This window comes from Neovison vison, chromosome 8 (genome assembly GCF_020171115.1).
Source record: "Neovison vison isolate M4711 chromosome 8, ASM_NN_V1, whole genome shotgun sequence".
Classification (NCBI taxonomy): domain Eukaryota; kingdom Metazoa; phylum Chordata; class Mammalia; order Carnivora; family Mustelidae; genus Neogale; species Neogale vison.
Genome location: NC_058098.1, coordinates 28,421,550 through 28,448,976, shown reverse-complemented (window position 1 = coordinate 28,448,976; position 27,427 = coordinate 28,421,550). Strand labels below are relative to the sequence as shown.

Genomic DNA, 27,427 nt, shown 5'->3' with positions numbered 1-27,427 from the left:
ATTTGAATCTTGGCCCCATCTCTTAGCAGCTGTGAGGCCCTGGGCAAATTTTACAGCCTCTCCATGCCTCAGTCTGTGCCTCTGTAAAAGCGGGTTAATAAAACCACCGCAGAGGCTTGTGGTGAGGACAGTGTGTGGCACGTCAGAGTGCTGGTTGTCAGGGTCACCAGGGCCTGCATGTGAGAGCTGGGCTCTGAGCACAACTAGACCCATCCCTTGAGGGCTGGGCGGCCTTCAGCAGTGTCTGCAGCTCTCCAAGTCCCATCCCTCTTCCGGGCCCAAACCCACAGTAAGTAGGGTGCATATAACTGACATGGTGGCCAGGGACAAGCTCCCGAAGAGGGGCTGGGATTTCACTCACAGCCACCATGAATGCCCTCCGATGGGCGGGCCTCTCACTCTCAAGTGGGCAGGGGAGCCTGCTTCTCTGCCCTTCCTGTGTGATGAGAAGGCTTGGACGTTAGGGGAAAACCACCGGGTAGATTACCTAACAGAAATCTCTTCCAGAGTCCAAAAGGTGGGGCCGGCTCCAGCCCTCCTGGATGGGGGTGGCTAAGGGTCAGCCAGTACTCACAGCCGAGTCCTGCCAGCCAGTCCAGGAGGGAGGGAAGTTTGGGGAGCAGAGGGGAAGGGGTGCAGAGACGTGTGACTGATGAACACCACGCCCATCGGAGCCCAGCCCCGGGGTCCGGCTGCAGAAAGGCAGCTCAGGACAGCGCTCTGCGATCCGTGGCATATGGTGGGTCACAAACAGCATTTTAAAGGGAATTTAGTATAGAATCTGACAGAAAAGAAAATACCAGAGTTCCAATTTTATCTACAGGAGTGTGGTGTGCGCCGAGTGGAGACATGAAATGTGTTTCTGTAACTCGTAGTCAAATAAGTTTCAGAAACACTGGCTTAAAATCGTCTCCTCCAAGAGTGGCGAAGAGAGCATATATTTTCTGAGGTCTGAGAATGTTATTTTACGTGAGCCCATCGGTGTTTCGTAACTCATTTCCGAGGGAGGCACTGCTATACCCATCTTACAGATGCAGAAACTGAGGCTCACAGAGGCCAGTGCGATTGTTTGGAATCTAGAACAAGGCTGTGAAACCCTGGTTTGCCTGATTCTGAAGTCAGAGACCTTGCCACAGCACCTCCACACACAAATGAGGGCACGACATCCCAGATCTGCCCTTCGACCCTCCTGCTGCACAGTCAAAGGCTGTGTGCCTTGCCACTGTGACAACAGTTTTCCAGGAAGGCGGTTCCTGTTTCTGGGCTCATATACAATACTGACAACAGGAGCTAACATTTACTGAGCACCTGCTGTGTTCCAGGCACTCCCTTAACGTTTTACATGACATGGCCCACTTAATCTTTCCCAACAGTCTTGGAGGAGGTGTTGGTATGATCCCCACCTCCTCTAGCCTCCCGCCTAGAGGATGGGCATGTACCTGGATGGGTAAGAGGAAAGACGTTGCTGGGGTTCCTAGCAAATAATGTTTCCTTCCTGAGACCCCCTTCGCGTCCTGGCATCTCCCTGCTTCCCAATTTGGTAGTGGTCCTGGGAGGATGGGAGGCCTGGAGCAGTGAGACGGAGGGAGGGACCCAAAGGGCGGTGGGAGGGGGGCGGGGGGAGGAGGAGGTGCTGGGCCAGCCTTGACACTGTTACCGCTGGGCTTCTTGTGGAAGCAACTGGACTCCCTCACGGCTTAAGCTACGTTAGCCCAGAGCACCTTCGTGGCCTCTCCCTCTGGGAAGGACAGCCCAGGGGCCAGCTCTTGGGGGAGGAAGAGGAGAATGCACGCACCTTTCTTCTGTCGGATCCGGAGGAGGTAGAGGGCTGCAATCAGCAGAGCCACCAGCAAGGCACAAACCACGCCCACCACAATGAAGATGCTCCGGCTGTCATTATTGTCTAGGGACCACACGGAACAGAGGCTTCACGTATGCAAATTAAAAACAGTGAAACTTAATACCCACCACCCCTTTTCACCACTAGGTAGGCATCATTAACAGAGAACATCTGGCCATACGTGTTCGGAGTCACAAGGGCACGTTCATGGGTAGGCACACACTTCCCCATGTGGGTCCCGTGTGGTCCTCGTGCAAAAACCGTGTCGAGGTGGCACGGAGGGGAAGCATTCCTGGCTGATGGCAATGGAGGAAACCTGGCCTCGGGATGTGGGCAGAAATCTCACTCCCAAGGCACAGAAACATGTTCCTTCTCATCTGGAATGAACCAGAGTGGCCACCGCGGTGGCCCAGGTCCGTCTGGAATTCCGAGTCGTAACTGGCTGTCACACATAGGCTGGGGGCGGGTTGTCGAGGGATGGTGACCAACGGCAGACATGTGCAGCTGGTTACTGGACTCTACAGAGCTCTCAGGAGCTGTCTATTCGTCTGTGCCTGGCACCAGGGCAGAGGAGATGGGACCCCAGGTCACATGTAATAGAGACCGCATGGATAGAGACCGCGTGGGTAGGGCTGGTGCTAGGGCACAGGTCAGAGGGATCCTGCCCTAGAGCACTGTGGGTAGTCAGGAGCAGGGCTCTGAGCTGCAGAGATGTGTGTTCAAATCAGTGCACCTGGTTGTGTGACCTTGAGCCAGGCATTCAAACCTCCCTGTACGTACTGACCTCCTCTTGTATGACTGAGGCCAATAATAATCTTTACTTTGTTGGACAGCTCTGAGGATTAACCTACTAACTAAATAACCAACCAACTCACTCACTCACTTATTCTTTTTGAAAGTATTTCCTGAGTGACTACTAGATGCCAGGTCCTAAAGCTATGATGCTGAACAAGGCAGCAATGCTTCCTGGCAGCTCAGTCTCAGAGCTGGAGGTCAAGGGCATCTTCTTCAACACTGCCATGAGCAGGCCAAGAGGCCCAGAGAGAGGCACTGACTTGTCCTAGGTCACCTAGCATGTCTGTGACAGGGCCAGGGTCAAAATTCGCAGGTCCTGTCTGCTAGTATAGTGCTCATCGTATGAAAACCAGGCATCAGTGACATGAAAGGGACACCTTGCCACGGCCCCAAGGCTCCTAGAGCCCCCATTCAGTCATAGGCTGCATCCAGGAAAGATATGGTCTCTACTGTGATCCATCCAAAAGGTCGGCCAGGTGTGAGGCAGAGCTCTGTTAATGACAAGGGATGGAACATTCCATAGTGGCACCAATATGCCAATGAGGTGCTGCTATTTTGAAGAAAGAAGAGAGAGATGTCGACAACAGGTTGGGAGGGCTGAGAAAATCACACTGACACCTCTCACTGGAACAGGGGAAAGGCAAGGCTGTTACCGTCTTCATCGGGCATGCACTTTGGCCTAGAAACGCTCTTTGGGAAATCGTCCCCCAGAAACAGCTGCACGTGTATCAGAGTCTGCGCAAGGTCATTCATCACTGCCATGATTCTACTAGAGATAAGTCGCAAAGGTTCTGGGGTTCCCATCCCATTCCGGAGGTGCAGGCTTGCAAAGGCAGCTAGAGAGACAGCCCAGGCAAGAAAGAACAGCAGGAGGGACAGCTAGCCTGGCCTGGTGACAGTCTCTGTCAGGTGCAGGAGCAGGAGGCAGGAAGCTAGGAACAGGCCAGTGTCCCTCCCCCTGGTCTCTCTCGAATGCATGTTTCTGTCAAAAGAACTACAAAGATGGGTACCAAACCTTTACCAGCGGTCACTGCTGAGCTGTGGGCTTTGGGGGGAGGGGCACTTATTGTAAAATTAGATTTTGTATCTACAGACCTCTAGATTATTCCATAATAAAAGTGCATTATTACTTTTAATGTTAAGAAATACAAAATCTAAAGTGCCAGGACAGTCGGCATTGAGGCCTCACCCTGGGTTTTTTGCGTTTCCTGGTCCTTCTGGTGGGCTGAAGCCACAAGGGTATGGTTTCTGGTGACCGCGGGCTGTCCGTCATGCTGCACCAGGCAGGTGAACACCACGTCTTCCCTGTGGGCGGATGAGTTCACCAGGAGCCAGCTCGTCCAGTTAAAGGTCCCATCCTTGTTCTCTACAAGGTTTGAGGCCCTTGAGGCCATTTCTGTTCGGGACACGTTGCCATTCTCCAGCCACGTCAGCTGGAGGCGCTGGGGGTAGAACTTCTTCACTTGGCAAGTGACCTTCACCTGGTCCCCTGACATGGTCTGCTGGGAAACCTCCAAGGTGGGCGGAACTGAAACAGCACAGGGCAGAAGCTCTCACCTCATGGAACAGATGGAGGGGCTCGAGAACTTAGCTGCCCCCACACAGCAAGGGAATCATCCAGAACAGAGTTAGGCATACAGCTGGCGCTCAAACACTGAGTCTTTGCATATGAATGAAATCCCTAAGCACAGTGCCCAGCACACAGTAGGTGCTCAAGGATTGATGGCTCCCGATAAGCTAAGAATGAGTGAAATCAAGATTCTCAGCCCCATGCATACATTTGGAACAGAATAACTGTAGCAAAACAAATGACCCCACTAAGCACACGGTAGCATGGAGTACAGCAGGTGCTCAATAATTGGAATTGCTGTGTAAAGGAAACTACCGAGCACAGTGCTTGGCACGTGGTAGGTGTTCACCCCACGGCGGCCATGGAAACAGTAGGAGGGGACGGCACATCTAGGTGCAGGTGACCTGAAGGGTCTGCCAGGGGTCAGACTCCAGGGAAACAAGGGCTTTGGGCAGGGAGCGGGGGAGGGGCAGGCTTGGAGACTTGGGGGCCAGACCTGGGCTGGGGTTTGGGGGCAGGGGCATCTACCTCGGAGGACCTCAGACAGGTTGGCAGTCCCACGAAGAGGAGGGCCCCCCTGCAGGGTCACGTGGGTCACCTCGCAGATGACCTGGGAGCGAACGTCCCCCGGGGCCAGCACCAGCCTGGTTGTGCTGGAGATGCTGTAGGATGTTCTGTTTCCCTCTGGGTCCACGCTGGTCTGGGAGGCTGCCAGCTCATTCCCGTTTCTGAACCATCTCAGGGTGATGTTTCTGGGGGAGAAGCCGTGGGACTTGCAGGTGAAGTTCACTGTCTGCTCCGGCGAGGCCCTGGCCGTGGGGCCAGACACCACGGGGGGAGAGGGTTTGGCTACAAGAGGAGCATTTGTGAACAGTGAGCATGACTGTGGTCATCAGCGCTCAGAATACGTGTGAGACGCTGTAGAGAACGCACCGCCCTTCTGATAGTGTGCAGAGGGCCGTGTCTTCTCCTCCTTGCACGGAGGAGGCCCCACGTTCCAGAGTTGAACTCTGGGTCGGGGGCAGGGCCCAGGTGCAGTTCCAGGCCTGAGTTCAAGTCGCCCCTTCTCTTCTCTGCCAGGTGACTTCCTACCAATCTGGGCACAGGAAGGACGTTTCTGATGGGTCTGACTGTTGGCATCAACCATTCCTAGCTGCCTCCCTGCAAACCCTGAGGTTTGCAACAGGTTCAACAATCCGTGCAGGGGAGAGGGAACCAGGCTGGCCAGCTGACCACAGGTGTGGCCATGGCACAGTGTGGCTCTCCGTCTGTGACATGGGACAGGAGGCATTTCTTCTTCCCGGGGCTGCAGGGAGGGGCAAGTAAGGGAATGCAAGCAGTTTCACTTTGAATAAAACACTGAAAATGCTTCTCAGAACCAAACAAACACAGATCGATTTTTATCCAAAACCTGATCTACATTCAGAGCTCTCTGTTCAGATATTTACGAATTAACTCTAGTTTCCAGTCTTCCCACAAATATTCCATAGGGTCTCATCTGTGCCATCCCTGAATCCAAGAAGGAGAGAATGAAGGGATGTTTTTCAGAAACTGTGTTCTTTTTTTGGGTCTGTTTTGGGTTGAGAACCAAGATCACCGAGTGCTGAGAAAGCCCAAGTTGGTTAATTTCTTAATCATGAGTTAATTTCAAGGGCAGAGACACGGGACTACAAGCAGGGAGAAGCCGTCCAGCGTCCTGAAAGCTCACACATCAGTGAATCAAACGGGGAGGGGGGGTATTTCACACATAGAAGTTTCTATAGAGTATCTCTAAATTGTTAATTATTACCAACACCTTCTACAACAAACATACAAAATATTACAAATATTTACATTTTTAAGTATTTAACTTGTTTCCTAAAATACATGGAACATGTTGAGGTCAGGTGAGTTAGTGAAGTCATGAAACCAGCAGCGGCCCAAGTGCCCCTGGAGGGGCAAGGGGCTATGCTCGGTTACCACTCACGGGCAGCATCTTGGGCACCGGACACCGGGCTGATTCCTCCTTGCCCCGCGGCTCCTTCACCCCTCAGCCAGCCCTTTCAGGGGGGCCCCAGGATGGTACCATTTAGGGGAACAAGGCTCAGGGAGGAACACGGCTGGCCCAGAGCACGCCGTGAGTAAAGGGCAGAGCTCATCTCACCTTCCCCTGCCCCTCCCACACCCTGATTCAGTTTAGCTTCTCTGTTCTTTCTTCCTGCATCTCAGTGTCTGCTCTGGTACAAAGTGGGTCAAAACATCACGTTGGTGATTGGCGAGGATGCACATAAAATGCAGAACGTGGCATACCGTAGGTGCTTAATAAACAACACCGGTGATTATTATCCTAAGATCTGGTCCCGACCACTTCTGAAACTACATATTTGTCCTTTAGGCAGTAAGAAGATAAAACGAAAGCTTGGCGGGAACACTGGAAGAGTCCCCAGACCTGCTCCCCGCCGCTGTCACACAGAACCCCAAACGAGAAAAGCGACAGAAACCAGCAAATTATGATTCTCTCCCTCTTCTTTTAATCATCCCCTCAGGAAGCAAGTTTGGCGAAATGGCTTTCAAAACGTAAATGGGATCACAGGCGTGTTCCCGCAGATCAGCTATTTACAGAAAGCCGGGAGCGCGTCTGAGAGAGGCAGGACAGATTTTGGCCGGGACATTTCGGGTGTGTTGAGGCAGGGAGGGCTCTGGGGCTGAGTGGTGAGTGTGTGCGGGGAGCCCAGGCCCTGCTCAGGGGCACACGTGCTGGAGGATGGGAAGGTCCCTGGTCGTGAAGCTGGGATCTGAGCAGGGTGCCGCTGTCCCCTCCCTAGGCCGGATGACAGGAAGTCGCTTGGCCCCAGCTGTGCTCCTCGGGAGGATGTCCTGGCCACTCCACTCACAGTGGTCAGGGGAAAAGGCTCTTGTGAAACACTCACCCACCGAAAAGCTCCTCTCCCGGCTCCAGGGAGAAAGGGGGAGAAAAATTCAGTGTTTCCTCTGTGACATCTGGGAACCCCCAGCTTAGGTCTCTTCAGCCCCAACCACACATCACCGTCCCCCTGGAGCAGATAAAAAATTCACCTGCCCAGGTTCATGTCTGATGAAGTCAGTCAGAATATCTAAGGGGGAGCCAGGGGCTGGGGATCTTTGTTTCCCAGGTGATTCTAATGAGCAGCCCAGGTTGCAAGGCACCCATCACCCCCCAAACCCCACTTACATTCGGGATCTGGGAGTGAAAGTGACCCGGCCAAGGTCCCATGGCTCGGGCCTATCCTGGCTATGCTCCTGGGACACTGATCCCGTGCCAGGCCCTGCTCTGGGCGCTTTAAGATCTCCTTCAGTCCCCACAGTGGTTCTGTGGGGTCACACTGTCACAGACAGACAAGAACACTGGGCCCAATGTGCGGTCAACTCATCGGAGGTCACAGAGCAGGGAAGGCAGAGCTGGGTGGGAGACACACCCCAGCTCCCTGTGCTGGGTGCATTCATCCACAGGAAGGGAAGGGAAGGGAACGTGAGCTTCATGAGAAAGGAGCCCTTGCCTATTTTTTGTTCCCTGCTTCCCCGGCACGCAGACCAGAGCCTGCACACAGCAGGTGCTCAGTAAGTGTTGAGTCGAGAAGAGTCAGCCATATGGAGGGGACACTCTCTGGAGGCAGGAGTAAGACTGGGTCATGTGACTGGGCAAATCACTCAGACTGTAATTCCCTCATCCCTGGACCAGAGAGCTGGTCAGGATTGGAAAAGTCAACAGCTTTGGACCCACAGACTGGGGTTCTAGACTTTCCCACCATTTATCAGGAGCCTTGAGCAAGCATCATGACATCCCCAGGCCTCAACTTCCCTGATCCATGGAAGGGGCTGAAGTCGGGGACACCCACCACAAGGCCTGATTCTTAGCTGTTGGTTAGACAATGGAGGATATTCTTATTGACTTGTTGTCACAACCAGGGGACAGAGGAGGCCCAGGCCATACTCACCACTCACAGTGACCTGGGTGCCTGGTCCAGACTTAAACTCCACATCATCAGGGCTCCCTTTCTGGAACTTCACACAGTAGTAGGTTCCGGTGTCTGCTGGGGTGATGTTACTGATGCGGATGGAAAAGTCCATGTTGTTTCTCCTTGTGGTGTCTGAAGCATTTGTTACTCGAGGGAAGTGGCCTCCTTTGAAACTGAAGATTAACTCCCGGCCTGGCTCTGTCCCCCTGAACCACTGAACCTGCCCTGTGGGGAGCAGGGAGGTCAGGGTGCAGCGCAGAGTGGCTGTCTGTCCAGCTGCGACAGACACTGACTTGTCAGGCTGGATCACGTGCAGCCCCGCCTCACCGGCCACACCTGGAGGGAAAACAGAGCAGTCGTTAACTCATCCTGCTGTGATCCTGTGCGTCTCCTCAGGTGTTTACGCACAACAACTCCCTGACCGAGTGCCCAGCGGGAGCGGCCCTCCCCTGAGCCTGAAATGGGAGACCCCAGAGGTCCTGAGCCCTCTGCGGAAGAGTCAGGTCTGAGCTGGGCTCTGAACTTCCCAGGATGTGAGGGGCACAGCATTCCTGACAAGAGGGCTCAGCAGAGGGGCAGGGGCTCAGAGGTGGGGGGCAGCACGGTGTGCGTGGGGCTCCATGCGGAGTTTAGGTTCTTTGAGGCCTGGCCCAGGAAGCAGCCCCTGAGCAGGGAAGCTACCAGCAGACTGTGGAGTCGTGAAGTGGAAGGACTTGGATTTGAGTCCCGGCTCAGACCTTACTGCTCTGTGACGATGGCCCTCAGTTGGGCCAAGAACATCCAACAGGACCTGGATGTGGATGTGGATGGGAGTGCTGCCCTGAGTCTGAGCAGGTCCCTTCATGGCTCTCGAGCCTCAGTTTCCTCATGTGTCAATCAGTTTCTGTGACCTCATCTCAGTGAGTCTCTGGCAGGACCAACCAACAACCCTGGCCAGGGATAGGTCTTCAGAGCCATCTGAGGCAGCCTGAAACGGGTTCAGGCCATTTCAGGCTGTGGCTCACCTTTTATTCAAACATGGCCCGTGCTTGTCCCCTGGTTCTGAGACTCAGTTTCCTTAGCTACAAGATGGGCAGAGCATCCCCTAGCCCTCTGCTTTGTTCAGAGAAGAAAATGCAATGACACGTAGAAGTTACTTAGCACCAGGCAGGGCACAGGGAAGCTACTGTCATCACACAACAAATAAAGGAGAGGGGGGTCTGTGGTGTGAACTTCCCGCCCACCCTTGCTAATGCGCCTGTGGGCCAGGCTGTCCTGAGTGCTGGGGGCACACAGGGGCTGGACGCAAGGCAGGCCTCAGGGAATCCTGGCTGGGTCCCTGGAAGGCTTCCTAAGGGTGGTGGAGGGGAGGGGCCTGAGCCCCAAACTGGAGAGCAGTTGGGCCCCTGAGGCAGGGAATCCGGATAGAGGACATGGTGGTGACGATGGGGTTGGGGGGGGGCGGGCACAGCCAGGAAGGCAAGTGGGCCATGGGAAGCTGCCGAGAGAAGCCGGCAAGATACTCAGGTCCAAATGCTCCCAGGGTCCGATTCTGAGCCAGGTTTGGTGGTGGGGGGGAGAGGCGGACGGGCAGGGACCGTGAGCGTGGGTGTCGGAGTGGGAGAAGAGAGAGTAAAAGACAGACAGGAGGTCGTGGCAGCTGATGTAGGTGCGGACGGGGGGATCTGTCTCCTCCTGGTCACTCAATGACCTGTAGTATGACCCTGTCCCATCCTGACACCTTGCCCTGTACAGCAGATGCCCTCTGGCTCTGGCCAGGCAGGAGTGAGAGCTGGGAATCTGTCACCCATCCATGGCCTGGCACCACCGGAAGCCCACGGACTCCAGTCTGCCCTCCCTACCAACAGGCCCAGGGCCTCAGAACAGGCTTCTCCACCCCCGTGCCCATCATCCCATGCCTGTCTTCCGGGCTGGGGGTCTCCTGGTTCTCCCGGCAAGGGCCCGAGATGCAGAGCTGCAGCCAGACTGCGGCCCGACACTCCCTATGCAGGGAGGAAAACAGCGCCCACAGAGGGCAGGGGCTCAGGCTGGAGCTGCTGGCCAGGTGTGTGACTGGCACACGGAGGAGGCCCCCAGAGGCAGAGGCAGCCCCCTGAGACAGCACAGGCACCTGCCAATAGCAAGCAGCCAAGAAAAACCCCAACGGGTGTGCATTCCAGCTTGGGCCACTGGAGGAACTGGAAATGCCGCTTGGAGGGAGCACAGGTGCCAGTTCCTCTCTTAGCCAGCCCAGCACCACCCTCCCTGGGCCTCGATGCCATCACCCACAAAGTGGGGGTACCGGCGTCCACTCCCCAGGACCGTCCTGAGCACTAGGGCACGGCGGGATATAAGTGCTTGCCTCCTAGGGGCTGGGTAGATTTCAGTGTCTGTTCCCATTATTATCACAGATACAACATTTATATCCTTGATTGTCATGTTTCCCCCCAACCAGGATGCAGCATCCACAAGGAACAGTTTCCAACCCCCTGCTTGGAAAAATGTCTGGCAGCTCCGGGCCCTCGGTAAGTATACGCTCAATGAACGCAGGCACGCATGAATGAAGGCGGGGTTTCACTTGCTCCCCAGCCAAGCCCCTCTCTCAGCTTCTGCTTGGCTGAGGCTGAATGGAGCTGCCCCAGGCAAATCTGGGAGACCAGGCGAGCTGGGGGCCCGGGACCACGCCCGGCCCCAGGGCGTGTAGAATAGATGCCGGTTATTATTATCCTTATCAATAACGCGGCCCCAGGCTGTGAGTCAGCAGCTGGTGAGGAGAGCGGTGTGAGCAGGAGACGCAGGAGACGGCTACAGAACCAGGCGTGCAACGTGTTGGAGCAAGGCTATTCTTGGGGTGCAGCCGGAGGCCTGTAATCACACCCCGGGCAGGCGACAATAAAATCTGGAGTTGGGGAAGGCTGGTCCCCCCCCCTTTTTTTTTTTAGCTTCTCTGAGCTCTCTCCACCAACTGCAGCCAGCTTTAGGCGGCTTAATTAATTAGCTAGTGTTTATAAAGCGTTTGAAGAATTTTAAAAGTGCGACGTAAGTGCCAAATATTATTTTAATCTGTGTATATGTGTGTTTTTTCCAACAGAGGTTTTTTTTTTTTTTTTTTTTTTTTTTTTCCTCTTGCTTGCTTTGCTTTGCTTTTTCTCCGCAGGTTCTGTTCTGGAAACCGGGCTTGTTAAAAATCACTCCTGCGGTTCTGGGCCTGGGGTCATCATGCTGGCATTGCGGGCAAAACCATTTCCTGCTCTCTCCCTGCACTCCCTGGCAAGGGAGAGCCGCGGTCCAGGCGCCTGAACTGTCTCCAGGAGAGGAGGGCGGCTGGGCAAGCATTCTCGCATGCTGCCGGTGGGAGGGGAAATTGGAACATCCTCCCGGGGAGGCAGTTTGGCACGATGTTCCAAAGGTGTGAAAGCTGTTCGCCAGCCTTTGCGGGGCTGTTCCGCGAGGACATAACCCCAAGCAGGGTGTGGGGTTCCCACATGACGATCTTGAAACAGTTGGGGGAGGAAAAAACCCAGGCTGCCCATGAGAGAGGGGATGGCGGAGTGAATTAGGGCCTATCCCCTAGGGGGGCTTATAGGGAGGCCTAAAAAAGCCAGCACTATGAGAGCTGGTAATGTGGACATTTTTTGCGGGGCGTAATTATAAATGACATTGTGATTATGCAAATGAAACCTGTTCGTGGCAAAGCATGTCGAGAAAACGAAAAAGTATAAAAACACAATAATGATCTCAGAGAATACCAGCAAAGGTAACTGCAATCCACATTTTGATGTTGTTAGCATATGAGAAAAAAACAATGTAAAGTCATACTCCGATAACTAAGAATCTGAGCAAACATTTTGCTTCATTCACTCGGGTGCTCTTATAAAAATAACCTGGAAATGTCCTAATGTCTAAGAGAAGGAAACTGACTGATCCTGTGATGGTGAACCCACAGGAGGACCAATCTACAGCCATTGAAGAGGACGGTGTCGAATGACAATTATCAACACGAAAATATATCCTGAGATCAGAGTCCTTACTGAGTGACACATTCAGTGTGGTCTCAGACTGCTAAGTTAAAAAACAAAACAAAACAAAACAAAAAAACCAAGGTGCATATTAAAGATCAGCCATGGTTAATTCTGTAGTAGATTTACAAGGGATTTTGCTTTTATGTTTTCTGTTTGCATGACTCGTGCAATAAAAAAAATAAGAAAAACTGTGCTTTCGGTATGATTATGACTTTGTAAAAAGAAAATAAAACCATATTTAAATAAACAACAGCCAGGTACTATAGATACAAGGCTATAAAACGCAACTCTCTCTGCATCGTGAATCTAAACCTGAGAGGTTTTTCTTTCTATTTTGGATCTTTTTCAGAGTTCTTAAACTTGATGAGTATTAAATATTTACAGTACTCTAATAAGAAAAGTCTATACGTGTACTATGTATGTTACAGACCTGTTTACTGTCTAAATGAGCCTCCCCTCCAGGAACCTTGCCTGTTTTGTTCACTGCCGCTTTTCCCTGGCTCCTGACACAGTGCTCGGCCCAGACCAGATGCTCGAGAAACGTCTGCAGATGCTGACGGATCGCTGGAACGTCTTGAGAAAATGATCTAGCGTGACCAACACCATGATGCTAAGGTTTGTTGTGTCTGGGAAACGAGGCCAGGGGTCAGCCCATTTTCTTTTTCGCTTTAGACTAAACATATGGAAATCGTGTCTCTTCAGTGAACATTTACTTCTTTTGGAAAAGAATTAAAGTCATAAAATAAAACCTAGGAGTAAGTTTTCTAACAGGAGCGGTCAGGGCAGCAGGTGAGGACAGCCCCCTGGACTTGCTGTGAGACAGGCGGGCGGCCACTGTCAGATTTCCACAAACTCAAGGAGCCCTGGGGTCTGGGAGGCCATGGCCAGAGCTCCAGCCATGCCCGGGGGCCTCAGGACCCTGCACTGGGCCCCCACAGCTGGGGAGCTCAGTGGCCCCTTCCGTGACCACGACCGTTCCTGGCCATCCTGGGGCGGGGGGCACTGCTGGTTTATGACCCCCTCCTCCCACACACACCTTGTCAGTGGCTGCCTTTGGCATCTTCTGGGTTGTGTGTCCCAGCGTGCAGTGCAGGAGTGTGGCTGAGTGTGCACACAGGAATGAAGGAACAGACGCGGGAGAGGGCACCTAGGTGCATAAGTGTGCCAAACCAACGGGGTGTGTACACAAGTGAGCACGTGCAGGAGATGATGCGTGTGTGCCGGCAAGTGCAAGAGTGTCGCTCACGAGTGTGCACGGATGGCCCAGCAAACAGCAGCACAAGGGGGTGCAAACTACATGGGGGAAGGTATGTGAAACCCGCATGGCCCAGGTGTGTGTGAACATGGTGGTAGCACAAGAGGGTGTGTCTGTGCCCGAGGGTGTGAGCAGATGTCTGGGAGGGGTGTGGGCACAGCTGGCTGGGGACCATAGGAGGGGGGGCGTGCACGGGTGTGTGTGTGTGTGTGTGTGTGCATGCATGTGTGGAGAGTGGCGGGGGTGGGGGAGAGAACCTGAGTGCTATGGGGGACCGGCATATGAATGTGAGTGTGTGCACTAGCAGAGTGCTGGGAGCAGGGGCGACAGTGTGTTTGCAGCACACCCGTGTGCCCACGTGCCCGAAGGTGCCTGGCATGCACAGGTTTCCATACTCGATGGTGGTGAGAGAAGGAGAGGGACAGGTATGTCCTCAGTGGCTGATGGCCAGCTTGGAGCACCTGTTTACTCTGTGCTTAGGCAGTGAAGAGGCCCGCCCCAGACCTGGAACCCACGCCCCAGGGCAGGGAGCAGACAGCCCCTCGGGCTGATCCATGGAGGGGCTGCCTGGGTGGAGGGCTCGTGGATCCTGCGTTTCCCGAGGTGGGGGCTCAGGGCTCGACGCCAGTGTTCTGGGGCTCCGAGAGCCGCAGTGACGCACTTACTTTCTCTGGAGGAGGCCTCGTCCACTCGTGCTCTCCCGAACCCCACGCCAGTGCCAAGTCCAGTCCTCAAAGCTACAGGACACAAAGCTGAGTACACGGGTCCTGGCCCTTGTGAGGCCTAGTCTCCAGCACAGGCACCGACCACATGGAGGGACATCGATTGGGGGTGGGGTCCTGGGAGAGTGGTGGGATGTAGGAAGACCTATTGGAGGTGGTGGCCAGGGAGCCTCGTCATGAAGGCTGACAGAGGCTGGAGAGCCGGGAAGGCATTCCAGGAAAGGGGAACCACAGGAGAAAAGGTGCAGAAGACAGGAAAGGGCTCTGCACAATCCAGGCAGCAGGGCGGAGTCCTTGGGGCATGCTCCCTGGCCGTGAGCAAGAGGGGATGGGGCTAGCCTGGGACTGAGCTTCAGGGGCCATCTGCACAGGAGGCCAGCACTGGGAGCCGTCTCCTGGCACCGGCGGACAGACCAATCATGGCGCGGTAGAAACTATCAGCTGCATCACAGACAGTGCAAATAGAAAGGCACATGGCCTTGTAAATAAAACAGGGGCACTCTCTCCTCCACCCCGACTCCAGGCAGCTCTGGGCACTGGGCACTGTGCCATATCCTTGTAGGGAGCAGGCAGACCCCTGCAGCTCCCTCCACGCAGCAGGGAAACTCCTGGGGGGCCAACAGTCCAGAGCACAGGCTCTGGGGCCAGATGACCCCTATGGCTCACCCCCAGAGGGGAGACTTAGCAAAATCACTCTTCTCAGAGCCTCCGCTTTCTGGAAACTGTAAAAAAAAAGGGGTCCATCTCTCTCACTCCCCAACATCAGATGTGAGTGGTCAGAAGGACCACTGCCCTCCCCCTCCCCGTCCCAGCCCCCAGCCCAGCAATGAGAGGGTATTGCCAGGATCTGGCCAGACTCTGATCTCTTCTAGTCACCTGACCACACCACCATCCCTGACCTGCATCCTTAGCTCGGCTTCCAAACTGGCCTTCTTGCCTCCACCTCCTTTCTCTACAATACATGCTCTCCTTGCAGCCAGAGGAGCCCCTAAAACCTAAGCCAGGTAATATCTTCCTTTGCGCCAAACCCTCCTGCAGCCTTCACCGCACTCTAAGCGAGACCTAGAATCCTTCTGGTGGCCATCAGGGCATGACATCTTGCTCCCAATCATGCCAGAGTCTCTATTCACCACAGGCCCTTTGCACTCATCTCTGCCTCTGCCTGGTACTCTCATCCCCTAGATATCTACACTCTAGCTCCTTTACCTCCTTCAGGCCTACCTGAAAGGCCTTCCCTAGCCACTCTGTATAAAACACTCCCCGCTTCATGGCCCTTGCTCTGTTTTATTTTCCTCCATATCACCTAACACATAACCTATCACATGGGTATTTGTCAGTTTCGTTAGCGCCATGGCCCTACCCTAGACTTACCTATAGGCCCTTTAAGAGCAGGCACTTAGTTTTGTACCCAGCTATATCCTGTTCAGGTTTAGATTCTAACTCTGCCACTTATGAGACTCCAGGAAATGTCTTAACCCCTCCAGACTTATGGTTTCCCATCTGTAGAATGGGGACAATGATAACAATAACACTACGGTCATTCTAGGCTAACGCGTGTGAAGAACGCAGAGAGGAAGCACGTCACGCGGGACAGCCATGGCCATGCGGCAGACATTTAAGGATGGAGGGGATGATGGATGATCACGGCTTTAAGACTGAGGAGCTAAGCATTCTCTCTGACGCAGAACCGGCTCTGGCCGACATACGCATGAGCCCACTCATTGCGGCCCCTGTGAGCAGGCTGAGCCCACTGCTGGCCAGAAGGCACAGAGATGGGGAGGCTCGAAGACCCTAGTGAGTGTTGGCACGGTGCAGGAGGAACCTGGAGGGGAGGAAACAATGCCTGCAAAGCACTGGGAAAGGAACACGTGTGCTATAAACACACTTTGTGTCTAGCAGGCCTCGGTGGCCCCGCTGAGGCAGGGAGAGCACACGGGGACACCACCCCATCATCCACCATACTTGGTGCCTCGACAACCTAAGGATCTGCTTCTCACCTTCCCATTTTGCAGCTGGAGAAACTGAGGCCCAAAGGTGGGACCTGGACAGGCTGAGGACCCAGGTGAGTCCTTCTGACCGCAGGCCCCACTGTTCCTCTAGGGAGAGGGCCGGGCTATCCCATGGGTCCCACGTGTGCACGAGGTCACAGAACGGGGACCCCTCACTTCACTGTCACGATGACCGCCCCGCTAGGGGACTGCTATTGTCGCTGTCCCCTTCCTCCAGGTGAGGAAGCTGTAACCCTGAGAGGCAGAGCAGGGCCAGAAGCAGGGCGCAGACAGACATCTGCTCCTGGGGTTGGAGAGTGATCGCTTCCCCCTGCCACGATGGGGTCCCCTCCAGCTCAGGCTGCTGTATTCTCAGGCTGCCAAGGACGCACACACATTTTCCTAGCCGAGATAAAGGCCCCCTTAAAAGCAACACGCATTTATTAAACGGCATTTGCCAAGGTTTCAGCACACCCTGCTGCCGACAGCAGACAGTCTCTGGATGAGATTTTTTCCCCAAGCTGACACTATTCACTGATGCCTTTTATAGCGCTCCTTGTAGCTCACAAAGCACTTTCCACAGCTCTTCATTCCCTTAACCCTCAACAGTCCCCTTGCGAGAGGAAACAGGGGCAGAGGTTCCATTTTACAGATGGAGAAAGTGAGGGTCAGAATAGGGAAAGGCCCTTGCTCCAGAGTCCCTGCTTACAGAGTAAGAGGCGCATGTTGGATTTGAACTCGGGAATTGGTCCCAGAGCTGACGGCCATTCCACCGCCTCCCCTGCTGGAGAGGGAGCCTGGGGTGTCAGCAAGACAAAGGGTGAGAAGGGCTCCAGGCTGAGGCATTGGAGCAGGCAGGAGCCCACAGGAGGGCCACCAAGGTGAGCCTCTGCTTCACAGAAGGAGAGACTGAGGCTGAGAGGGGCAGCCTGTGGGTTTCAGGTCTCGCTGCCACTGAACAGATAGAACAGGGGTCCCATTCGCTCTTCCCAGCCCCAAACCAGGACACGATGACCAGGCAACAATAACAGTAATAGTAACCACGGTGGGACAGCATCACGCACTGCTATTGTCAGCAAGACGACGCGCCTCGCATAACCCCCACACAGAGCCAGCAAGACAGGGCGGGTACTACTCCCGTTTTACAGAGGAAAAGGCTGATGCTCAGGGTCACGGGGCCGCGGAGCAGTGGGACTTCACCTGCACCCTCACCCCGCTGTGCCGGGCGGCCTCACGCAATGAATTACTTTTTGGGAGCGGCTGACGTCGGGCTGGGCCCTCCAAACCCACCGCGACCAAGAGACTGGAGCACTAACGGCATTCACCTTTCATGGTTTGCCAGCTCATTCATCACGGTGCTGACACTGGGGCAAGCCATTTCAGATAGCCCGAATTTTAAGTACCAGTTCTCAGGTGTCTTGGCTACCTCCCTCCACCCAGGCTGGCCCTGATATTCGTGTGCTTCTTGATGTTTTTGGGATCACTATGACAGCAGGAGGGGCGGGGATCCATGCGATGGCCACGACCCCAGCCACAGAAGTGGGACGGTGTAGTAGCGAGGGCAGGACTGTGCTTTGAGACCAGGGTTACTGCCTATGTGACCTCAAGGCTCTGAGCCTTTTCCTGAAAATTGGGATCTTACTACCCACCTGTTCCTTTTTTCAGCCATATGTATTAGCCTGCCTACTGCTGCCGGCCCCTGGGCTCAGGCCCCAGGAGGACCAGCAGTGACTAAGACGGACACAGTTCCTACTCTCATGTAGAAACATCTTACATCCTAGCAGGGGACACAAGGCTGAAAGAATGACACAAATACAGAAATGGCTTGGAATGCTCAGAAACAATTTTGTTGTCATGATAGAGAAGGGGGGACCCACTTGCAGAATGGGGTGGCTGGGAAAGGCCCCTCTGATGAAGCGAGATTACTGCTGAAACCTGAAGGAAGCAAGAGCCAGGAAGTTGTTCCAGTAGGAGAGAAGAGCATATACAAAGGCCCTGAGGCAAGAAAGAGGCTAGTGCCTAAGAGGGCCAGAAGGAGGGCTGCTGTGGCCATAACCCACAGAGGAAGGAGGGGGTGGATTGAGATGAGGTCAGACAGACAGACGTGGTCTGGAAAATGCCATTCCCCATGGATCATGGTAAGTTTGATTTTATTCTAAGGGCAGTGGGAACCACTGAGAAGTTTGGAGCAGGAGAAAGGAGTATTTAATTCAGTGAGCTGCTCTGGGTGATGACATGGGAGGGGGCAATAGTGGAAGCAGGAAAGCAGTGACAAGGATGCTGCAGCACTTAGGGCCGGGGCTCAAACCCTAGCTCTGCACTTACAAGCTGTGTGACCTTGGGCAAGTCACTGTACCTCTCTGAGTCTTGATTTCTTCATCTGTTCAATAATAATATTTCCCACTTCATAGAATTGTGGTGAGAATTTAATGAGGCGAGGCACAGAGTAATGATTCTATCACAAGGCCTGACATGTTCAATGTCAAGGTGCTCAGTGAGCCAGATCCTATTTTGTCTGGCCCTGACCTCTCCCAATCGCCACACTGCCTATCTCCCTTCACTCCAGGCTCTCTGGCCTCCTTGTTATCCCTGGATCAAAGAAAACTCTTTCCAGCCCCAGGGCCTTTGCACTTGCTATTCCTTCTACATGGCTCGCTCTCCTGATATTCTCATGGCTGCTCCTTCAGTGTTATTCAGGCCTCTACTCTTCAGAGAGGCCCTCCTTCTGTCCCCACTCAACCTTCTATGCCTCGTCTTGCTTTCCTTTTCTTTACAGCACCTGTCTCCACCTGATGCAATATTTACTTGGGTCTGTTTTTCTTCCTTACTAGAACATCAGCTCTCTGAGAACAGGTGTTTTTGCCTACCCATGGTTGTCACCCCAGCAACTAGAGCCACCCAGGCACATAGTAGCTGTTCAAAAGTACTTGTTGGACCAATATTTATAATTAGAATGATTATAACAAGAATAGCAAAGTGGTTAAGAGTAAACCGAGGCTAGGATCTGGCTTTAACTCTCACCGGCTACATGGCCTTGGGAGGAGCCCAACTTGGCTTTCAGGAGCCTCGGTTTCCTTTTCTGTGAACTGTGGGTGAAGGACTCCATGCTTGTGGGCACATTGGGAGCACTAGACCACGGAGCATATCGAGGGATGTGAGTCAGACTAGTAATGGCTGAAGTGACTCCTGATGCTAGCATTTGTTTTCCAAAGCTCCCCTGACCCCTCCGCTCCCAGTAAAGTTGGGGGGGGGCAGTCAAAAAAGAATGACAGATCAGTGTGGAAGCCAGGGGTCGTCCGGCTATTCCTGCTCATTTTTGTGCATGTTTAAAATTTTCCAAAATAGAAAGGTAAGGAAGGAGAGCACGGATTTGAGGCCCACCTCATCCCTACCAGAAAGGACACTCTGTCCTTCCACCGAGGCTTCCATTTCTGGGGGACACGGTTGGCAATGGAGCGGGGCCTAGGGGTCCACCCCTCTGGCTGGCTCTCCAGGCACAGAGGCTCCCTGCTCGCTTGCTCCGGGCTTTCTGTCTCCCCCACTGATCCCTTAGGCTCCTGGAGCCAATCTGCGGCCATCTCACCCCATGCCCCCAAGTGGCTGTGCCAGGAAATCTCACAGACACAAAGAGCCGATCTGTGTCGTGGCCTGACTTCCACCTCGTCTGTTTTGCATCTCTCTGGACGGAGGGCCTAGCCAGACACCTGATGGGGAAAATCCATCTTGCAGGGGGGCTCCGTCAGGACACCTGCCCCAGCAACGCTCAAGGGAACAGGAAAGCAGTTTCAGCTGTGAAAATAGATGCTTCCTTCACCAGTATGGGACGGAAACCCATCCTGGGAACATGGGCCACCTCCGCCTCCTGGGGAGGATACGCTGATTGACAGAAATACGAGAGGAGCACCAAGAAAGCAGGATGCCAGCCTCCCGGGGACTTTGGTTTCTCCACCTGTCAAACAAGGCTGAGCGATGTCTACCTAACAGCCTGCACTCTGCAGTCAGGCTGATCTGGGTTGTCATCTGGACTCGGTCCGGATGTGGCCTTGGTAAGTTGCTCCACTTCTCTGACCCAGTCTCTTCATTAGTCCAGTGATCTGATAACCGTGCACATCGCCCAGGCTAACTGAGTACCACCGGGATCATACAGGCCAGCCAGCATACAGTGCTCAGCCCCGTAAGTGGCTGGAAACAGTGGTTCCTGTTATTATTACTTTAGTATTTTTCCATGGAATTCGGGATCCTGTCAGATTTCTGGCTTTAACGATGGAAACTTCCAGCACAGCCCAGTTTTAAAAAGGCTTGGCCTAGAAGAAAGGGCGCTTGGCATCCCATCCATGCCTTGCTGTGGATCTGGGGTGTGAGCCCATGAGCGCTGGGCTCTCTTGCCCAGTGGGGCACGGTGAGGCGCTCAGCGAGACCACCAGGGGCTCTCCCAGGCTCCCCCTCTGGCTTTCCGGGTCTGGGAGCGCACAATTCCAAACCCGTGGATCCGGACAGAGACACCTAGAGGCAGCCTGCGCCCACAGCCTCAGTCCCAGGAACAGACAATTAAATCCCACTAGTCTGGGGATCGGCTCCAGTCATCCAGCCTTCAAGGGCCCCCAAAGCTACAGGGAAAAACCCCAAGCGGAACACCACGCCCTCCCATGACAGTGTTTGCGATTTCGTGCCCAGTGCCTGCAAGAAGCTGTGCTGGGTACTTCACAAAAAAGTCAGCCCCACTTTGGTAGAGGAGGAAATCCCAGGAGAACAAAGCGATGGTGGCCGCGAGGCTGGCTGGCAGACGTGTGCCGAGTGCTTGCTCCCTGCCAGGCACAGTGGCAAGCATACACGTGTGTGCGTCAATGCACTTGATTCTTGAAACAGTTGCTGAGGTCATCTCTGTCTTCCTGAGGAGGGAACTGAGACACACACCAAGCGCTGGAGGTGGCCCCACAGGCGGTGGAGCTGGGATTCACCCTCTGTGGCTCTCGCTTCTGGATCCAGAACCACCACGCCCACCAGATGCGAACCACGAACCACGTATGCATATGGCCAGGAAACAAGGAGAAAGCAACAAGTAGCCTCCATGGGGGGTGGGGGAGACAATCCTGGGGGTGGGGATGGATCAGAGAAGGAGGAGCTCCCTTGGCTCCAACTGAAAGAGGAACAGGTTTGGGCATATGAAGATAAGGAGGTACAGGGAAGGGGAGCTCTGCCAGTGGGAACAGCATCTGCGAAGGCCCAGAGATGAGAGAGTTGAGCTGAGGGCACGGACGGGTACACAAGCGTTTACCAAACTGGGTCAGGCCGCATGTTCGCAAGCCTTGCACAAGCCAAACGCCTCGTGTTCATATGTTTGGGGAACGCTGCAGTAAACAGGGTCCAGTGTGGGATTCTACCACTCTGGGGCTTCTCAGGTCTAGGGGCTCCCCCGCTGGGCGGGCTGGGCAAACTGCGGTCTACGGGGGCCAGCCCGTCTTGTCAGTCAGCTTTTGGGGAAATATGTGCCTGAGAGTAAGGCCTGTCAGGGAGGGAGCCCACACAGGCTGCTGCACTTTTCTTTTCTTTTCTTTTCAAGTGTTTTTGGAAAAAACTTGGACCCACTCAACAGTTTGGAGCTGGGGAGTGACATGATCTGCGTTGTGTTGACAGGCCAGAAATCTGAGCACATTTAAAAAGAGGGGTGGGGGGGAGAGCCTTCCATCAGTCCAAGACTCTACAAATAAGAAAATAACCTGTCGCACGGAGCCATTGGAAGCAGCGAGCGAGTGTGTGTGGGCTCCGTACAACAGTTTTAGACTCCCTTCCTCTCACACACCCCCTCTCCATCTGTCGCAAAGGGCACCGGGAAGATGCAAGGAGGAATATTCCAGCTCTGGGGGCCTCCAGAGCTCGGCAGCCCAGATGGGGGGCTCTGGTGGAAGTCACATGGCTCCCATGAGCTGCCACTGGCGAGGGGCTTTTGATGTTTCCATCTTCAGTGTGCCTTCCAGGAAGCGACTGTGACTCAGGGAAGGGCTCCTGCCCCAGAAGGAACTCTTGACAAACCTCCATGTGAGCCCGGAGGGGGTTCCTCTCACTCCTTCCAGGCTGGACTAAGTCCCCCTGCCACTTACTCCTGAGACAAGTTACTTCTCCAAGTTGGGACTCGATTTTCCTCATCTGCAAAATGGGGATAAAAGCCACCTCACGCTTTGTTTTCCTGACTAATGAGATGACATAGGCAGGCCCTCAGCGCACAGTCTCGGGTGCTGTTGCTGTTACCATTCAAAGACATGGATTCTCCTTCTTCTCCACATGTGGTTCCCATCAGGATCTCAAACGTGCCAAATGACTACAAATACAGATTGAATCACACCACACCACGGGTCTCCAGGGAGTTGGTAAAGGAATACTTCATGGCCAGAAAGGACCCAGAGAACTCCATGGATTTAAAAGAAACTTCCAACAGCCAGAGTCCATTGGGGTCAAAGAGCCCCCCACCCTCTTTGTCTTCTTGAGAAAGAGGAAGTGAGACAAATTTCACCAGTTAGGAAAGTACACAGGAGCCACCAGCGTGTCCCCCTCTACCAAAGGGTCAGAAGATCGCTGGAGAGCCCAGTTGGCCCCCAACACCTGAACCCCATCTTGGCCTGGCCTCGTCTAGGACAGGGGGAGGAGCCAGGGAGAGTCACCGAGATCTACCCAGTAGGGGCCCCAGAAGCCGGTGACCTCAGTGGGACCAAGCAAAGAGCCTGCAAACGGATGCCAGGTGCTGTGGGGCTGCCCAGGTGTCCCTGAGACCTTTGCCCTACTCCCAGCCTCCGAATGGCCCTCAGCGAGGTTGTTTTAGGAAACAGGCCTCACGTCGGCTCCAAGAACACAGGTTGGTGACTTCACTGGCATCTTTTTAGAATTTCCCTTTGGCAGCATTTGTGCTAAAAGCAATCTTTAGAAACTTCTTCTCCTGCCTTCCCCAACCCAGATAATTCACATGACCGGCCCCCTGCAAGCGGTGATCATGTGGGGCCCCAGCAATCATGTGACACACGTCTCCCCCTCCACCAAGCTGACAGTTCTTCCTGAGACATTAGTAGTCATTCAATCTCACGCCGCCTTCCTAAGCCTGACATTTGAGTTTCTCACTCGAACAAATCTATTTTCTTGGAAAATTGGACAACTGCCTCCTTCTACCTTCCTGCCCTTCTGTCCTGCCTCTCTTGTGCTTTGTCATAAACTCCACGCTGGGAGCAGCCGAGGGAGGGGGGGCTGCCGCAGCCCCATCCTGCAGCCAGACCAGGTGAAGCCCATGCCGGGGCCCAGAGTGTGACCAGAAGCCCGGAGGACACAGAGGGAAGAAGTCTGGCAGACTTCAGCTATGACGGCGACACCCCACCCCTGTCCCACTACCCTTGGTCAAGAAATGTGTTCTCACCTCCTCAGATTTATTTATTTCAAAGTTAATCTTGGCCCCTCTGCTGCTCCCACTTTTTCAGGCTATTGATGCTGAATGGATTGGAACGGAAGTTTTATGGCCTAATCTTTACCATTTTATAGATTGTTTTTATAGGCAAAAAGGGGAGATTTGCTCACAAGAAGGGTGTCGGTGTTCCCGGCCAGCGCCCCAGGAAAGGCAGGCTGCTCATCCGAACACTTGCTAATCAGTCTCACCAGGTCATTTGCCAGAAACTGAACCACGGGGTCCTGGCTGGGGAAGGGTCTGGAACAGACATTTCGAAATTAACTTGGGCCCCATTCCCTGTGTCAGGAAAATGAAGTACTTGTGAGAGACACTTGTGCATTTCCAGGCCAGATCCAGGAAGGACGTGGGGCAGGAACTAGGACTTCCGCAGGGTGGAAAGGGTGGCTCGGGCAGCAAGAAGTGGATCAGACTGGAGATGCCACTCACCAAGCAGACTTGAAATGTATCAGTGTTTCCTTCCGCCCAGCCAGGACCCAAACATACTGGGAAGACCCGGGGTGGGGTAGGGGATGCCTACGTAGATCCCTGGGGTTCTGGGGAAACTGCAGGGCAGAGAGAAGCTGCTGTCCACCCCCACTTCTCCCTCCACCCACTCTTTGCTAGTTCTCCCTTCCTCACTGCTATCAGATGGTTACCAGTCTCTAGGCAAATGCAAAAGGCGGGGTGGGGGGGGAGGTGGGTACTGAGCTCATCTTTACCTTCCTCCTAGAGAAGGATGGTGTGGACCCCTCTGCCTACAACAAGATTCCCCATTCTTCTCCCCCACCCCAACTCCTTTAAAGCCATTACACTGCCACCCAGGCCCTCCCAGGAGACCCATGGTTTTGCAAAACCCCTTTAAGAAGCAGGACTCCTGAATGGTGACCTCACCCCTTGGCGAACATACACGGTAGCCTTCAGAGCCTGCTGAGGGCTGGAGACAGCCAGGTGTTTGATGTAGGCCAACAAAAAGACATGCTCAGAGCCACAGGTAACAGCCCCACAGAGCACCTGAACTGCAGGGAGCTGCATGGAAGCCCGAGGAAGGCAGGAGGAAGTGGGGAAGCCGGGAGAACAGCAACGAGCAGACCATCTAGCAAGAGGCTTTGGCAAACCCAGGGACAATCCACCGTGCTTTCGTGCTTTCACATTAGGATCTGTTGATCACAGCAGCTCACCCCCGGAGTTACTGCGGCCTCCTTTCCTCTCTCTCTCTCTGCCATACACACACCAACACCGTGTTGCTCCACGCACCAGAGGGAAAGCTCACTCTTCCTTAATGGCAACAGCCTGCTTCTCTTCCCTTCCAGGTAGCACCTGAGGGACCTCTGCCCCGACCCCCTCCTCTCAGACCCTGAAGTCAGACGTGCGGAAAGCATAAGTCCAGGGAAAGAGCTTCTAGAGAAGCCAGGGGCACCTAGCTCAGAAAGCTGCTGACAGCCTGCCTTCCCCAGCAGATTGGGCAGGGGCTGGGTGGACCAACTCATCTGGGTACGTCCCACTGCCCAGCACAGGGCCCAGCACAATGCCTACACAGGAGAGAGGGAGAGTGGGTCCTACCCATGGCTGTGTGACCTTGGGCAAGTGGCTGGCCGTCTCTGGGCCTCAGTTTCTGCATCTGTAACTCCAGTTACAGACATGTCTCCCCTTACTACTGCTGGACATTAGCCCAGGGGCTCCCACTGGCGCTCTGGCAGGCCTGGGCCCGCAGTTGGGGGACGGCAGCCGCGGGGGGCAGGGGTGCTTACCTGTCCAAGCGCAGGACGCGGCCAGCAGCAGGCAGAGCAGCGGCCCGAGGCGGCCGGGGGCCGGGCCGGCGGGCTCCATGGGCCGCGGCTGCGGAGCGAGGAGGGAGAGCGGCGGTGAGTGCGCGCTCGGGCGGGCGCAGGCTGGAGCGGGGAAATGACTAAGGCTCCCCCCTCCTCTCCCCCCCCACCTCCCCTCCCAGCCGGGCTTCCCCCCCACACCCGGAACAGGCGCCTGGAGCGGCTTAGGAGCCGCCGTCACCGCTGCGATTTTCGGAGAACACCCACCCCCCCCCAACCCTGAGAGATCTAGAGACCGAGACGGGGAGAGACCCCAAGCGCGCGAGAAATAAAGCCAGGGAACGGCCAGGGAGAGGCGGCAGGAGAGAAAAACAGACCCGAGGGAGCCAGGCGGAGAGCCAGAGACACGGAGAGGCGAGAGAGGGGAAGAGGGGAGAGAGAGAAAGAGGGAGAGAGCGAGCGGGAGAGGAGTGAGCGAGGCGGCGCGCAGATCGCGGCCGCCAGCGCGGGAGAGAGGAGGACCGCGCGCGCAGGGGCGAGGGCAGCCCGCCGAGCCCCGCCGAGCCCCGCCGCGCCGCCCCCGCCGCTGCCCACCTGCCCCGCCCGGGCTCCTCGCGGCGCCGGCGGCTCGGCTCGGCTCGCTCCCGGCCCGCAGTCCCGGCCGCTGCCCCCGCCCTCCCGGCAGCCCGGCCCCCTCCCGCCTGCCCTCCCCGCCTCCCTCCTTCCCGCCCGCCCGGGGAGGCTGCGGGGCTCGGGCCCGCCAGCCCAGTGTCGCCCGCCTGCCGCGCGCCCGGGGGGTGGGAGGTGGGGAAGGGGAAGGTGGGGGAGGCGGAGGGCTGCGTCGACCCCTCGCCCGCGCGGCGGCCCTAGCTCCCCCACGCCGGGCCCCGCGGCTGCAGCCCGGGGAGCGGCTCCGCGATCCCCGCCGCCGGCGCGCCTCGCGAGCGCCCGGGACCGGACGGGCCGCCGGCTGCAACAATGTGCCAGTTCGCGCGCCCGCGCCGCTCCCTCCCCGCTCCCCTGTCCCCCTGTCCCCGGCCCCCAGCTCCGCTCCGCTCGCCCGCCCGCCGCGCTCGGACCTGCGCCGCCGGCGAGGGCTAGGAGGCAGTGGGAGCGCCGCCGGGGCTGCCCAGAGGCCGGGGCCCCCGCTCCACTTTGCGCAAACTTGTTTTTCTAAGGTCAGCGCCGCGAGCTGGCTACATCGTCCTCTTAAGGTGGACTGGGGAAGTTGCGGCCGACCTCCTTCCCCTAGCCTCCGGACTCGGGGCCGCGGTTAGTCCCTGCTTCCCGCCGGCTGGCGAAGGGCTGGAGGCGGCACGGGAGTGGAGGTGGAGGGGGGACGGGGCGGGGGTGTCTGCCTTAGGCCCCTCCCGGAGTGGCCCTGCCCCTGGGTCCCAAAGCTGAAGGCCCCTCTTGGGGGGTGGGAGCAGTGGGCGCGCGCCCGAGGGGCCCGGTTCTTTCAGAGCTGGGCCGAGGTGAAGGAAAAGCAGGAAGTAAGTGAATGTAGGGGGAAGGGGGAGAGGAAGGAGAGAGTGATGGTACAAAAATAGCGTGTGTGTAGGAAGGACTTCAGTACTGCCTGGAAGAGAGGCGCAGGGAAGCAGGGAGGAGAAGGAACGAGAAGGGGGGCTGTGGCTGAGAAACCAGAGGGGAAGGGTCTGTGCTTCCCCTGGGGCAGTGGGCTCTCAGCCAGGTGCATCTTTGTGGGTAGGGCTGATTGGGAGGGGGTACAGAAGGCCCAGGCAGGGGTGCGGGGAAGAGGTGGGGCTTGAAGGCCTGGGATCCCAAAAAATGACAGGCAGGGGGTAAGATGAGGGGAAAGGAGAGCAGGGGCAAAGGGCCTGGAGACAGAGGACAGTGAAACCTGGTGAAACCACTCTCTCTGTCTCTGTCTCTCTTTTTCCCTGACAGAAAGCTGTATTCCCAACAGCAGCAGGGTCAGTGACAGGGAGTGGGGATGCTCTGGTCACCTGGCAAAGGGACGTGCCAGGCAGTATGCGGCAGAAGAGTCCCAGACCCTCTGCTAATTGGAGGGACTGGGGTTTGGAAATTAGCTATAACCCATTTTGCTTCACAAGGCCTCAAGGGGATAC

The 27,427-nt window shown here is 55.5% G+C and overlaps 1 protein-coding gene across 2 annotated transcripts in view; it reads right to left on the bottom strand.

Annotated features, from left to right (window-relative positions):
* The window catches only part of LOC122916196 (tyrosine-protein phosphatase non-receptor type substrate 1-like), a 37,290-nt gene extending 11,880 nt beyond the window's left edge, over positions 1–25,410 (bottom strand). Inside the window, exons 1-5 of one of the 2 annotated variants that reach the window (XM_044263326.1) lie at positions 25,317–25,410; positions 8,159–8,515; positions 4,734–5,054; positions 3,825–4,163; positions 1,796–1,903 (exon numbers count right to left, since the gene is read on the bottom strand). In XM_044263326.1, the coding sequence (XP_044119261.1) occupies positions 1,796–1,903; positions 3,825–4,163; positions 4,734–5,054; positions 8,159–8,515; positions 25,317–25,395 (1,204 nt within the window). In that variant the 5' untranslated portion in view covers positions 25,396–25,410. Of the gene's footprint in view, positions 1–1,795; positions 1,904–3,824; positions 4,164–4,733; positions 5,055–8,158; positions 8,516–20,122; positions 20,181–25,316 lie in introns of those variants that run through there. The other variant, XM_044263327.1, reaches the window with a different exon arrangement.
* Positions 25,411–27,427: the final 2,017 nt, after the last annotated feature.